Raw genomic sequence first — 13,973 nt, forward strand, 5'->3', positions numbered from 1 at the left:
CCCCCATCTACTAGCACATCAGGGAAGAATTAATTCTTCCTCCTCAGAGGTCACTAGCCTGGGAAATTTTTGCCTTTTTTGCCCAACTGGATGGTTATTAAAAAAAAAAAAAAAGAAAAAGAAAAGAGCCATAGATCTGAATGACAGAAAATAACTGATAAGGGTATCGGGTCAGCCCAGCGGCTTCAAATACAAATTTTGGACCCAAAACTTCTGGACGTCACGTTCATCTCTAATGATGTCCTGGCTTCTCTGCAGCATCCCCAGTTCCTCACTCCGCTCAGCTCACTTTAGGAAGAGCTCTGGTCGTGTCAAAAAAATAAGGGGAGCCTTCAAGAGACAAAATGGAATCAGTCTGGCAGGGGGCAGAAGTTTCAGGGAAAGAAGGAAAGAAGGGATTTTCCATCGTGGGACTCTCTTGTCTCTTTCCTCCACCGTAACTGGGTGGCGGGGGGGGGGGGCGGTGCTGAAATCGAGGCCTAGCAATGCCCTGTGCTTTCGGCCAGCCTTGTTCCAGGAAATATGAGTGGGAGCAAGGGGGTCATGGAGAAACAAAGAGAGAGAAACAAGGGAGGCTTCTCCTGGCTTGCTCCAAGCCTCGGGAAAGAAGGATAGATGGATATCTGGGGGCTCTAATATAGTTCATCCCAGCACAGTCCACCAGAGAGAGACTGAGGCCGACGTCTTAGTGATTACAGAGACTGCGTGTTCCTGGAACATCCTCTCTGCATAGGGCCCTCCTGAGGCTGGTACAGGCAGTAACTGCCTGGATCAAAATTCAAAGATTTGGCATCTTAGTCCTCCCATCAATCTTCCACTCTCATGGCTACTAACTCAGTCCTCTATTTCTAACCTGGAAAAACATGCTGGAGCAATCTCTTGGCAAATCATTCAGCAAAGTTCTAGTATTAAGTAGCGTTAGGGACAAAACAGTTTTAGGAGCACAGATTCTAACACGGAAGACTTTAGACTTGGAATTGAAAGATGGGAACAATAAGAACCACCCCTACGCACGCACGCGCGCGCGCACACACACACACACACACACACACACACACACACACACACACCCGCCGAGTTCTTCCTTACCGGCTCCCTGCCCAAGGTCAGACCTCTGGCAGCTCCATCAACATCCCCATTGGCCGGTAGAGAGCTGCTGAAGGGTTCATTGGCTGTGGCAGCCCCACTATGGCTCCAGCCAACTCCTTCCGCAGATAGGAGCTGTTTAGAAAGCTTTCTGGAACATTCAACAGTGGCTAACAATTCACCAAAGAGACAGCAACCAATCCACAGACTTTGTGAACTCTGCTTGCTTCTCATCAGTGAAGTCAATGTATAGTGATAGTATAAATTCTAAAATAACCTTTAGGGAACAATTCATTGGGACAATAAATGTAGTCTTAGAATATGAGACAAATGGCCACCTCCTCATACCTGCAGGCAACTCCCAACATTTTTTAGAGCTCCTTGCTAAAAGGAATTCTTCAAGATCTCTATAACCAATATATATAATAAGAAAGGTAAGTTATTCAGCCTAATTGTTCTTTAGGAAACTAAAATGAGATACTTCGAATCTTCTGCTGCTGGCAAGCTCCAAGTGGGGGTGGCTACCCTCCGGCTGCTCATTAATGACAGTTGTCCTTTACACAAAGCCACAGCTCCTCACTTGGGTTTTCCTTAATTAAAGATGGGTTTGTACAGATCTTTTCAGCCTCTCCCAAACTTTCTCTGATTTTCTGGTCAACATATATGAGTGTGGGAGGAGGTTCTGTCCATGAACATGGGAGTCAAGGACCTATCTTGTTTTTTCCTGAAAATATTTTGTTTATGGGTCCTCCATGGTTATTAATGGAATTAACGAATGAAATGGGACCCCACTAACTATCTTAGTAGTTCTGAGGATAGTTATGGGGAAAAGTCACCTCCTCATTCCTCTTAGGTGTGTTTTTCCCATTATTTCAAAGGACTAAGGGAAAAGAGTAGAGCAGGGAAGGAAAACTAATTGAGCAACTACAATGTGACTGACATACCCATGAACATCATCTCACTTATCCCATCTACCAAGTCTAGGAGCTCTTACCACTATAATTTTACAAAGGAAGAAACTGAGGTAAACAGGTTAAGTGCCCATGCCATAGGACTCCCAAGGAATGAAATCAAAGTCGAACACAGGTCTTCCTGGTTCTAAGCCATGTTCTTTCCTCTAGAGAGCATTACATCACTTTCATTGTGCAGGAGAGGGGCTCAGAAAAGAGAAATAAAGTCTGTCCCCATTCTAAGTGAGATGGGAGGTACAGAATCTACTCTGTTCATACCAAGTGTCCCCATATGGAGAGTAAACATGAGTTTTGGAGTTAGAAACTCAGCCCCCAAACTTGTCTGTATAAACTCAAGTAATTGTTTCTCTCTTCCAAGCTTCATTTTCCTCTTCTTGGCTATAAAATGGTAAATGTAGATATAGGATTATTATGATAATCTGAAATAATCCAAATCAGGAGACAGCAAATAAGTATGAACCCATGCGCTACGATGCATCTAGTTACCCGAAGGACTACGTTGAGAAGCACTGAGAGATAAAACAAGGTAAAGATGTTTTAGTAAAGGATGCTGTGATCAACAGGCAACTTAGGGGACATAGTAGGGAGATCTGCGATGTGAGGGTCGTTCTTGACATTGCCCTATGCCTTGAATATGATAAGGTCTAAATAAAGCCCTAGGCTCTCTCCTGCCATGGGTCTTTTTTCACCCTGTAGTACTAATAGAGAGGCCTAGAATATTATAATGTGTGCTTCCCAAGGGAAAACAAGACTGACATCTAACTTTAGGAATGAGCTCAAGAGTTCTACCTGGAAGAGGAAGAGACAAAGAAAGAACTTTTCACCTCTACAACCTCTAAAACGTGAGGCTCGGGCGCCTGGGTGGCTCAGATGGTTAAGCGTCTGCCTTCGGCTCAGGTCATGATCCCAGGGTCCTGGGATTGAGTCCTGCGTCAGGCTCTCTGCTAGGCAGGGAGCCTGCTTCTCCCTCTGCCTCTCTCTCTCTCTCTCTCTCTCTCGCTCTGATTCTCATGAATAAATAAATAAAACATTTTAAAAAAATAAATAAAAAAAAATAAAACGTGAGGCTCCTTGTGACTTATTTGTCTTGTTGGGACAACATATATCCTCCACCCAGACCCTCCTTCCAACTCCAGCCCCTAAATGGTTTCTAGGTGTCCCGGCCCAGGTCTGGAAGCCACCCCAGAGAGCCACAATTTGAGTCACTTACCACTAGAGGCGAACACACGCAGAGCCCAAAGACAGTGAAGGAGGTTCTGGCTGTGGGACAGGTTTTTCCTGGACAGAATCAATGTCACATCGAGTGCTTCCAACTCCAGTGCCTTCTGTCCAAACTTTTTATCTAGAAATATAAATCAATCCATCTTCGTTGTGTTTCACATTAATTCTGAAGGCTGTACAATGCATGGGGCACAGGAAGGCAAAGATGGAACAGGCAAGAGAATTATCATAGCCAATGTGACTTTTCCAATCTACCGGGAAATGCTACTAAGTACATCCCCATTGGAACCAGATGGCCCAGAAGAGCTAAGGCAGGGTATACATAGGGTCCGTTCATTCCTCAAGTAATATTTACATGAGGCCTTGTGCATTGTAGGACTCACACACATAGGTAAGCATGATTCTGGCTGTCCTCAAGCGTGAACTACAGCTTAGAAGGGTGTAAATTTCTTCCTTTCAGATAGTTCTGGAATGTAGGATACTTAAGGTACATAACATCCAAATGCAATGTGTGGAACTTGATTGGATCCTCCTTTGAACCTGTCTGTAATTGCCCCATTGGGAAACATGTGGAGAAATTGAAATGAGTATAAATTACACATGTATTGTTAATTTTGTCAGATTTGTAATCGTGGTATCAGGATTATACAGGAAAATGTCTCTTTTCAAAGAAATGCACTCGAACATATTTAAGAGCAAAATTCTATCTGTAATTTTCCTGAATTGCTATCAGACTCACTGCAGGTAGAAATGAGTAAAAGAGAGACAAAATCCTAAACCTGGTTTACCAATATCCACCTCTAGACCAAAGGACACCAACAAAGAGATGGCAACCAAACTAATATGACCAGATCCCTTCACCAGAACAGAGGCATCTATCGGGCTCCATTCCTGAGCTGCCAACCTCATTTCCGTCCTGTTTGGGTCAGCCCCCGGCAGCCTGCACGGCAGTGGTGAGGGCTACAATCTGGTGATGGCAGAAGCTGCGGTGATATAATAATGTCAGTAGTACTATCCAGGTCCAGAGCTTGGGAATCAGGGCCCTGATCCATCCTGCATCTCTCTCTCTTCTATGAAACCTACATGACTCTAGTTTGTCAGTCCCCACATGCTAAGCAGGTGTCATACAACCTCACTTAATCCTTACAGCAACCTTAGAATTAAGGACTGATACCTTCATTTTGTAGATGAGGGACCAGTGGCTCAGAAAGGGTAAATAACTTGCCCTAGGGCGCACAGCTAATTAGTGTCAGGGCCAGGCCTGAAACTCAGATTTGACTTCCCAGTTCATACTATTTACTACCAGGGTACAACCCTTCAGGTGTTGGCTCACATGTCACCTCTCCCTGACCACACCATCTTGGAGGAACATCACCCTTTTTTGTTTTTTCCCTCACAGCTACTAAATAATTATCATACTCTGCTATTGCCTAGTAAATTATTCACTTTCTGCCCTTCCCCACTTGAATGTAAGTTCCATGAGAGTGGGCCCCTTATCTGCCTTGGTCACCAGTGTTCCCAATGCCTAGCGTTGTGCCCAGCCCCAGGAGACATGTAGTAAATCCCTGGTTGCATATTCAATGAATGGATTGTATTGGTTTTGTCGAGAATACACTCACACGGGTGCTGACTGATGCCTGGGTCTTGGTCATGACTTGTGGAGTACTGAATGGACTCAAAGCAGAGATCCAGACAATGCAAGGTCAGAGTGCCCCTGAGCCCCTGCTCCCCTGTGGCTGCCGCTGCCTGCACTGGACAACACAGGTCCACCTTCTGCAGCACCTGAGCACCCCCACTATGACTTATATAAGACCTCCCACAACTGGAGCTTGACTGTTATGACTAGTTTGCAAGGGTTGCATGCATCCTGAGCGCGCAGGCTTTTTAAACTGCGCACCAAGAAGTTCTAAGGTTTTAGGGAGGTGTTTCAGGGTCTTCTCTGAGCAAAAAGAAATGGGTATGGAGCATAAGTAGAAGGAGTTCTAGGCTCCCATCTTCCCTTCTACTAGGGAAGCTCTGCTTCCATGTGGCTTACAGTAATAGGCTGAAAATTTGCCCCACCCCCAAAATTCATGTCCACCTGGAACCTCAGAACGTTATCTTATTTGGAAATGGGGTCTTTGCAGATTTAATTATTTAAGGTGAGGTCACACAGATTTGCGTGGGCCCTAAATCCAGTGACCAATGTGCTTGTAAGAAGGAGAGGACACACAGAAGGACACAGAGTAGAACACCATGTGAAGACGCAGATAGAAATGGAAGTGACGTGTCTACAAGCCAAGAAACGCCAAGGACGGCTGGAAACACAGAAGTTAGCAGAGAGGCGTGGAACAGATTCTCCCTCAGAGCCTCCAGAAGGAACCAATCCTGCCGACATACTCGTTTCAGACTTTCTGGCCTCCAGAACCGTAAGAGAATACATTTCTGTTGTGTGGAGCCACCCAGTTTGCGATAATTCGTTATAGCAGCCCCAGGAAACTCATGCAGTTATATAATGAGCTTCCATTTAAGATTCTGTTCATAGAAATGTTCTGTTTATTGTTAGAGTGATTGAAAACTGCCTGGGAGCACCTCCCCTCTGTCCCCCATCTGCTCCATGCCCCATGCAGCCCACGCCTGCTCAGGGCCCCACCCTAGCACAGCACCTTGGACTTGCTGACGTCCGGGACAACAAAATGACCTCTCCTGTGGGGCTGGTCCTGGCACCACCGCCGAAGAGTCTAGGACCTCCCTGCACATCCCCACAAGAGTTTCCCAAACTGCTCTCATGATAACAACCCTGCAAGTGCCTTTTCAGCCACCTGTAGATCCGGGGCGGGGGTGGGGCGTGTGGGTACCTCGTAGGCCAACTTTGGCCAGCAGTCGGAAGAGGGGCAGGAGGACGTCATAGTCTGGAGAAGCTGTCCTGGCTGTGTCCACCAGGGTCTGCAGAAGGGCCTCGCTGCCCCCCTTACTGATCATGTAGCGAATCCTTCGGTCGGTGCCTAAGGGAGAAAGCAGAGGAGAGCGAGGCCCCGAATAATCACCTTCATTTCCTTAGCACAGAAAGCAGACCCCCACAGGGACAGAGCAAGGAGCAGTTCATTTGCCCCAGAAACCAAAATTGTGGGGTTTCTGAAGGAACTTGTATAAATCTGTGCTTTTAGGTAAGGGATTGGGGTGGGGGGGGTGAGAAATGGAGAAATAACGGAGTATTTAAGAACCTAGGTGTGTTCACCTGCAGCAGCTGTAATAAATGGAATCCACTTTCCCTGAGAACCTGTGGAGTCCTGGTGCACATATGTACATAAACATGAATATAGTAAGAATATAGGCTTACCTAGAATCATATCCTTAATAGAAGAGGGAATATCAGTATCCCTCTGGTATAGGCTTGAATCCTCTGTAACCGGGATTGGGATGATAGTTTGTCTGGAATAATTTAATTGATGATGTAACAGTTTTATGGTGCTGGCCTCCAGTAACCAACAAGAGGAATATATGGAAATAGCTACAGTGCTTCTTTAAGAAACAGACATCCAATCTTCCGTGTCAGGAGTTTTGAAAAGGGCCTGGAGCTAGGATCAGGTATATTGGTCTTTCTACCTAAGAATAGTTGTGAACAGGGACCTCCCCCACCTCGCCCCAGGACAAGCTCAAAAGCAGTGATTACATTTCAACTTGGAAGGGGACCCCAGTGATTGTCCACACACTGCACATGGTTGATCTAACAAGGTGGCCGACAGGGTGGGACATTATCAGCAAAGAAGACCCTCTGGCGTTTCATCCCACTGAAAAGTAGCATCCTCTACTACGAGAGCAATAATCAGCACCTATATCAGAAGGACAACTCCAAGGTTTCATTCCAAGAGTTCCAGGCACCTCTGGACAAAGTGAAGGAGGCACCATCCCAGAAGACAAGAGGCTTCGCCTCCACAGGGTACCACACTCAGAAGCCTGCAGGGAAGTCACCCTGCCATGGGAGGGCAGCACAGCCAATGGGAAAACCTTACTAGGACCGGACCCGCCCTCCTGGAACTGAAATGGGAGGCATCTCGGCTTCAGAGTGACATTCCCTTTGGTGTAGTCTGGTGTAAATATTTCTTCCTAATGCAATGTGGCTGGCATAAGTAGAAACGAAAACGGAGTGAATGCTGATATGTCCAAGAAGGTCTATTTTCTAGAACCCTCACACTGAAGTGAGGTAGCAGAGGCATGCTCCAGTAAACCAGTTGATTCCAGCGTAGTGAATTCTGTCATCTTTTCTCTGAAGACTTAATAGCTTACCACACCGCTAAGTCGAGCTCGTGCCTCATATTCCCATCTGCACGTCACATATGTTAGGAAGTTGCCAATACCCGGCTCTCTAAATGGGCCAACGGAGGGGAGTAGAAGTGGAGGGGTAGAGTCATGAGAGCTAGCTCGCTCCAAGGACAGCCACAGACGCCTGGAGGACCTTGGGTTAACCACAGATGAGATATTATAGACTAACCACCCAGAGCTGAATTTCCTCTTAAGTTTGGGTCACCGTAGGGTGGGTGACAAGACTAAAGAAACCCGACTAAGTCTGAGGTACAACCAGCCCACTTTACTCTGGGGTCTTATGAACCTCAGTGAAAATGATGGGCTGCTGATTCTGTCTCTGAGAGAAAACTTGAACTGGATCACCCCCACCGCCACCCCCAGCCCCACCAGATTCCAGGAGACACAGCCACCTGCCCCTACTTCCTCCTACTCACCAACAGAAAGCAGATCTCCGAGAACCTGGAGGATGGTCAGGATGGACTCCTTGTCTGAGGAGCTCTGCAATGAAAACACAGGCAGCCATCTTTACAAAGGAAAGCACAAGGAGAGAGGCGGTGTGTCAGGGACATGGCAGGGTGTGTTCCCTTCTGCTGAGAAAGGTCTCCGGCTCTGAGAAACAGTTGACGGGGTGTTCCTTAAATGGTGGCCATGACGGTGCCTCGTTAGCGCAGCAGGTAGCGCGTCAGTCTCATAAATGGTGGCCATGACGGTGCCTCGTTAGCGCAGCAGGTAGCGTGTCAGTCTCATAAATGGTGGCCATGAGGGGACCCAAGGAGACAAGGGTCCCAAGGGGCTCTGCCTCCGTATTTAGCCTTCAGGACCCCTTTTGGGGGACCCGTTTCGTAGTAACATCAGCACAATGGGCGAAAGAATAAGCAACGGACATCACTCATATGTGGAATTTAAGAAACAAAACAAACGAACAAAGGGGAAAAAAGAGACCAACCAAAAAACGGACTTTCGATGATAAGAGAACAAACTGACGGCGACCGAAAGGGAGGTGGGTGGGAGGATGGAGGAAACGGGATGGGGATGAAGAGCACACTTAGCGTGATGAGCACTGAGTAGTGCACAGAACTGCTGAATCCCTATAGTGTGCCCCTGAAACTAACATAACACTGCATGTTAACTATACCGGAATTAAAATTTTTTAAAAAGAAGAATGTGTTTCTTAAACAGAAAAAAAAAAATTAATGAAAAAAAATGAAGCATCAATACTTTATGCAGAGATAGCCAAGTGAGAAGGGGCTTTGCGGGTCAAGCCCATGCAGTTGTCAGTTAGGAGGGCAGGCTTAGATTCATTTGAAAAACAGGGCAGAGAACGGAAACAGAAATCCACGAAAACTGTTCTGAGGGAAAGACGTCCCCGAGTAGTAAGGATGAATTCTTATTTTCTCAAGAGAAACCTAAGATAGTACAAAATCTCATCACTCCCAGGCCCTGGTAATCACCATTCTACTCTCTATTTTACAAGTTCAGCTTTCTTACATTGCACACAGAAGTGATATCCTACAGTATTTGTCTTCCTCTGTTTGACTTACCACACGTAGCAGGACGCCCTCAAGGTCCATCCATGTTGTTGCAAATGGCAGGACTCCCTTTCTCATGGCTGAATAATATTCGTGTGTGTGTGTGTGTGTGTGTGTGTGTGTGTGTGTGTGTGTGTGTGTATTGGACTTCACGGCTCTTTTATGGTTCAGTTTGGTAGCATTCTGAAAAACATGCATTGCACACTTTCCCTAGAACAATCTTTGTTGCAGGTGCTAGGAACACAGATATACACAAAACTTTGTCCCTTCTCTAAAGATTACTATCGTTATCCATTCATCTGTTGATGGACACTTTGGTTGCTTCCATGTCTTGGCTATTGTTAAGCATGCTGCAGGGAACATGGGTGTGCACATATCTCTCCAAGAGTCTGATTTCAATTCTTTTCTATATATACCTAGGAGTACTATCTTATACTACTCAAGAAAATTAATTTGAAATGGATCAAAGATTCAAATCTAAGTCCTGAACACACAAAACTCCTAGGAAAAAAAACCACAGGGGGAAAAAAATCCCTGACATGGGTTTTGGTGATGATTTCTTGGGTAAGACACCAGAACAAAACCTAAAATAAACAATTGGGACTGCAATAAAGAAAGAGCTTCTGCACAGCAAAGGAAACAATAAGTTGAAAAGGCAACATGGGAGAAAATATTCACAAAGCAAATATCTGATAAGGGACTGATATCCAAAATATATACAAAAAAAGTAGTACAGCTCCATAGCAGAAAAACATATAATCCAATATTAAAATGGGCAAAAGGCCTGAATAGACATTTTTCCAAAGAAGACATTCAGATGGCCAATACATACAGGAAAAGATGCTCACCATCACTCATCATCAGGAAAATACAAATCAAAACACAGTGAGAGATCACCTCAGACCTACAACAATGGCTTTTATCAAAAAGACCAGAGATCACAAATGTTGGCAAGAATGTGGAGAAAAAGGAACCCTATATGCTATTATTTTAGGTAGGTTACTTAAGGCAAAGCTTTAATCTTCACATTAGTAAGTCTCACGTTCCCCATCTGCTTCAAAGACCTCAATAACTCCCCCTCACATGTAGGATAAAGTCAGAGCTCCTTAATAGGGTTTCCAAAGCTCCTCATGGTCCTGTCCCACCTACCTCTCCAGCTTTCTCATTCATTACTACACCCCTGCCCAAAGTACATGCTTCAACAACGTTGAACTACTTATTTCCTGCTCAACCACGTAGGTTCTTGCCTCTGTACCCGTTATCACACTGTTCCCTCTTCCTGAAGCTTGGTCAATGCCAGCTCATCCTTCAAGTATACCAAAGGCTCCCATAGGATTCCAACCCCCACCCCCTGCAAGCTGGGTCTGGGGTCTCTCTGTTCCCCACATCACTCTGGGCTACCTCTGACAGCGCATGCACCCATTGGTACTGGCTTCCCACCCTACCCCCACTCTGTATTAATCTTTAGAGAAAGGACCAAAGTTTGTGCATATCTGTATTCCCAGCACCTGGAACAGGGGCTGTTCCAGGGAAAGTGTGCAGTGTTTTTCAGAATGCAACCAAACTGAACCATAAAGGAGCCATGAAGTCCAATACCACACCCCAAGGCAGGGTGGTGCTTACACTTTCTCCAACCCTGGGCTTAACACCTTCCAGGAACTCACACTTCAACTCCCCAGCCAGGACCAGCACTAGGATGAGGCAAGTGAGGCACTAGCTTGGGTGCAAAATTTTGGTTTTAAAATGCAGTAATCAAGATAAATGATATTTTAATGCTATATTTTTTACAAATCAAAATCAATGCAAAAAATAAAAAAAATCCATAATGAGCAAGGGGCACCTGGGTGGCTCAGTTGGTTGTCTACCTTCAGCTCAGGTCATGATCCCAGGGTACTGGGATCGAGCCCCGGGTTGGGTTCCCCGCTCAGCCAGGAGTCTGCTTCTCCCTCTGCCTCTCCCCCACTGCTCGAGGGTTCTCTCTCAAATAAATAAAATCTTTTTAAAAATCCATAATGAGCCTAAAATAGCAAAAGTTAACTCTTTAACTCCTATTCCAGGTGTGATGAGACATCTGGGGATCCTTACGGACTTGATATCTACACGTCCCCAGGAAAAAGATTTGGCTTTGCTCTGACATCTCCACTGGGCACTTTGGCTTAAGGAGGGCAGTCTCAGCAGGTACTCGGCTAATGTCTCCCATCAGGTGAGTGCCACCCTCCAGCAAATGTCATCCATACATGTGCACAATGTCAGTGCTCCCTGACCCTCCAGAGTCTCCCCAGATCTGGGAACACAAACCAAGGAGCAACTGAGCCATCATTCTGGGGAGTTTGCTGGTCTTTGATTCTGGTACATACTCCCATGTGTGTTTGCTTGCACGTGGGGGTCCCTACACCAAAAACCATGCTCTGGAGGCCGGCTGTGGGTCCTACGACTGAACTCAATTCAGACACTATCTACTCGGCGACAGCATCAGATTCCACAGGCTAGGGGTTCAGTCCTACAACACTGCCCCAGGCTTCAGACTCCAGCCTTAAAGTCCAGGTTGTTAGCTCTACAGCTAGCCCTTGAACAACACGAGTTTGAGTTGCACACGTCCCCGTACATGGGTAACGTGCTATAAATGTATTTTCCTCTTCCTTATTATTTTAATCGAATTTTCTCTACCTCACTTTAATACAGCACATCATACGTGTAACACACAGAATACGTGTTAATCGACAGTTTATGTCATCAGGAAGGCTTCCAGTCAACCATAGGCTATTTATTAGTTAAGTCTAGGGGGAGACCAAAGTTATACAAGGATTTTTGACTGCGTGGGGAGTCAGTGCTCACGTTGTTCAGGGCCAACTGATCAACTGGCTATAAATTAAAGATACCCACCTCAGGTGTCATTACCTTGCTAGCGAAGCTCACAGAACTCAGTGAAACATTGTACTTACTAGGTTACCAGTTTGTTATAAAAGGTTACAACTCAGGAACAGCCAGACAGAAGAGATGTGCGGGCAAGGTTTGGAGAAAAAGCTAGGAGCTTCTTCGCTCTCCCGGAGCAACTCCACGTGTTCACTGTTAACCTTAAAAATAAAACTGCCAGTTATTCTACCAGCAAAACTGGGTTTGTTTGGGAAGAGCGGAGAACCACAACCGGAGACTACGACGCCACAGGCAAGTCCTGAGAACAAAGAAGAGCGGGGCTTCTTTATAGAGGGGAGTTGGGCGGGGCCACTAGAAACAAAAAAGCCATTGGAGTAAACGAGGAGTTCAAAATATAGGGGCTTTTCATTGGCTGAGTTTTGACGGCCTCTCATTGGCTGGACTGTTGCTAGGGTCAGAAGGAAAATTTTCTTCCTCCTGCTGGGGTAGTAAAGTGATAAAGTGTATCTACTTGGGAGGCACGTCTCTTTTGTTGGGTCTGCAACTGACAAGTGGTAGGGTGTGAGAGCTCCCCGTGCTCGCCTCTCCACTCCATTCTAAACAGGGTTTACTCTTGTTAATTTTTACGTCACCAAGCTAAGAGGTTTTTTTCTTTTCTTTTTTTAATTTAATTTTATTTATTTATTTGTCAGAGAGAGCGCACAAGCAGGGGGAAGGGCAGAGGGAGAGGGAGAAGCAGGCTCCCCGCTGAGAGCCCAATGCAGGACTTGATCCCCGGAACCTGGGATCATGACCTGAGCTGAAGGCAGATGCTTAACTGACTGAGCCACCCAGGTGTATCGCTAAGAGTTTTCTGAACACTGTCCTTTTTGGGTTTAACTTGTAATAAGTTTTTTTAAAAACGAGGGGGCACCTGGCTGGCTCAATTGGTAGAGCATGAGACTCTTGAACTTGGGGTTGTGAGTTGAAGCCCCGTGTTGGGTGTAGAGATTAAAAATGAAATCTTAAAAATGTGTATATATTTCTTATTTCTTATTATAAATCACAATATCACAGCAGGACTGCTGTCCTTCGGAAGTGGACCCAAAGGTGGCTCACAGTAAAAAACTAAGTCCCTGGAATGGTGTTCCTGATTGGCACTAATGGTTCTGGATCCACCTCCAGCGCCCCCAAAATTGCTCTTCTTTCTGACAGCAGGGAGGGGGATGAAAGGTAAAGGCCAGGCTCTACCATATTGTATAACTTGTAAAATGCTGGATTCATGAGTTCATTATGAATAAGGAGCCAGGAAACGGAACATAAGAGAGGAAATGGGGAGATGAGAAAAAGAGAAAACCTAATACAGTAGAAACTTATTGAAGAGGAATAAAAGATCCAGATTTAATTTCCTTTCATTCAATTATTCATGCACTCATCCCACAAACACTCACTGAAAACCATCTATGTTCCAGGCACCAGGCTAAGGATGCAAATTGATCAAAACGCAATCTGCCTTCACAGGGCTCCAGGCCTGGCGCACAATCAGGACCTAGGATGGTAAAGACCATGACAAACAGAAGATGCTACAAGGATCCAGGGAAGGAGCCCTAACCTAGCCAGGTCCGTGAGCGCCTGCTCTAAGAAGCCAGGCAGAAAGGGGGTGGGAGGGGAGGGTTCCAGCTATGTTGCAGCCCTGTGTGCTCAGAGGGAAGCGTGACAGAGTGTGGTGACATCCGGGGAAGAAATTGCTTCCATATGACCAGATTGAACGAGGCAGATGGTGAAGGGAATTGTGAATTCCTGTGGGCAAGAACTAGGTCTTATTTATCTCTGATTCCCCATCTCCAAAGGTATAATAGATCATCCATATATTGTGTTGAATTAATATTTCCAGCTTAAGAATTGCCTGCTTTATTACAATGGCCACTAAAGCTCCCTGAGAACGAGCATTGTTCTATATACTTCTGTTGTATCTGTCAGCAGGGATATAGAGCTGGGCATGCAGAATGCCCTAAATCACCACCCCTAA

General features: G+C 45.7%; 1 protein-coding gene across 1 annotated transcript in view; it reads right to left on the bottom strand.

Moving 5' to 3' along the window:
* AGBL1 (AGBL carboxypeptidase 1) overlaps window positions 1-8,267 on the bottom strand; it is a 732,091-nt gene extending 723,824 nt beyond the window's left edge. Inside the window, exons 1-4 of the mRNA XM_088025191.1 lie at window positions 8,221-8,267; window positions 7,997-8,085; window positions 6,116-6,262; window positions 3,268-3,399 (exon numbers count right to left, since the gene is read on the bottom strand). Coding sequence (XP_087881317.1) covers window positions 3,268-3,399; window positions 6,116-6,262; window positions 7,997-8,085; window positions 8,221-8,267 — 415 coding nt within the window. The remainder of the gene's footprint in view (window positions 1-3,267; window positions 3,400-6,115; window positions 6,263-7,996; window positions 8,086-8,220) is intronic.
* Window positions 8,268-13,973: the final 5,706 nt, after the last annotated feature.

This window comes from Eumetopias jubatus, unplaced genomic scaffold, assembly GCF_037043125.1.
Source record: "Eumetopias jubatus isolate StellerSeaLion01/CBP00866 unplaced genomic scaffold, mEumJub1_p1.0 scaffold_7, whole genome shotgun sequence".
Lineage (NCBI taxonomy): Eukaryota > Metazoa > Chordata > Mammalia > Carnivora > Otariidae > Eumetopias > Eumetopias jubatus.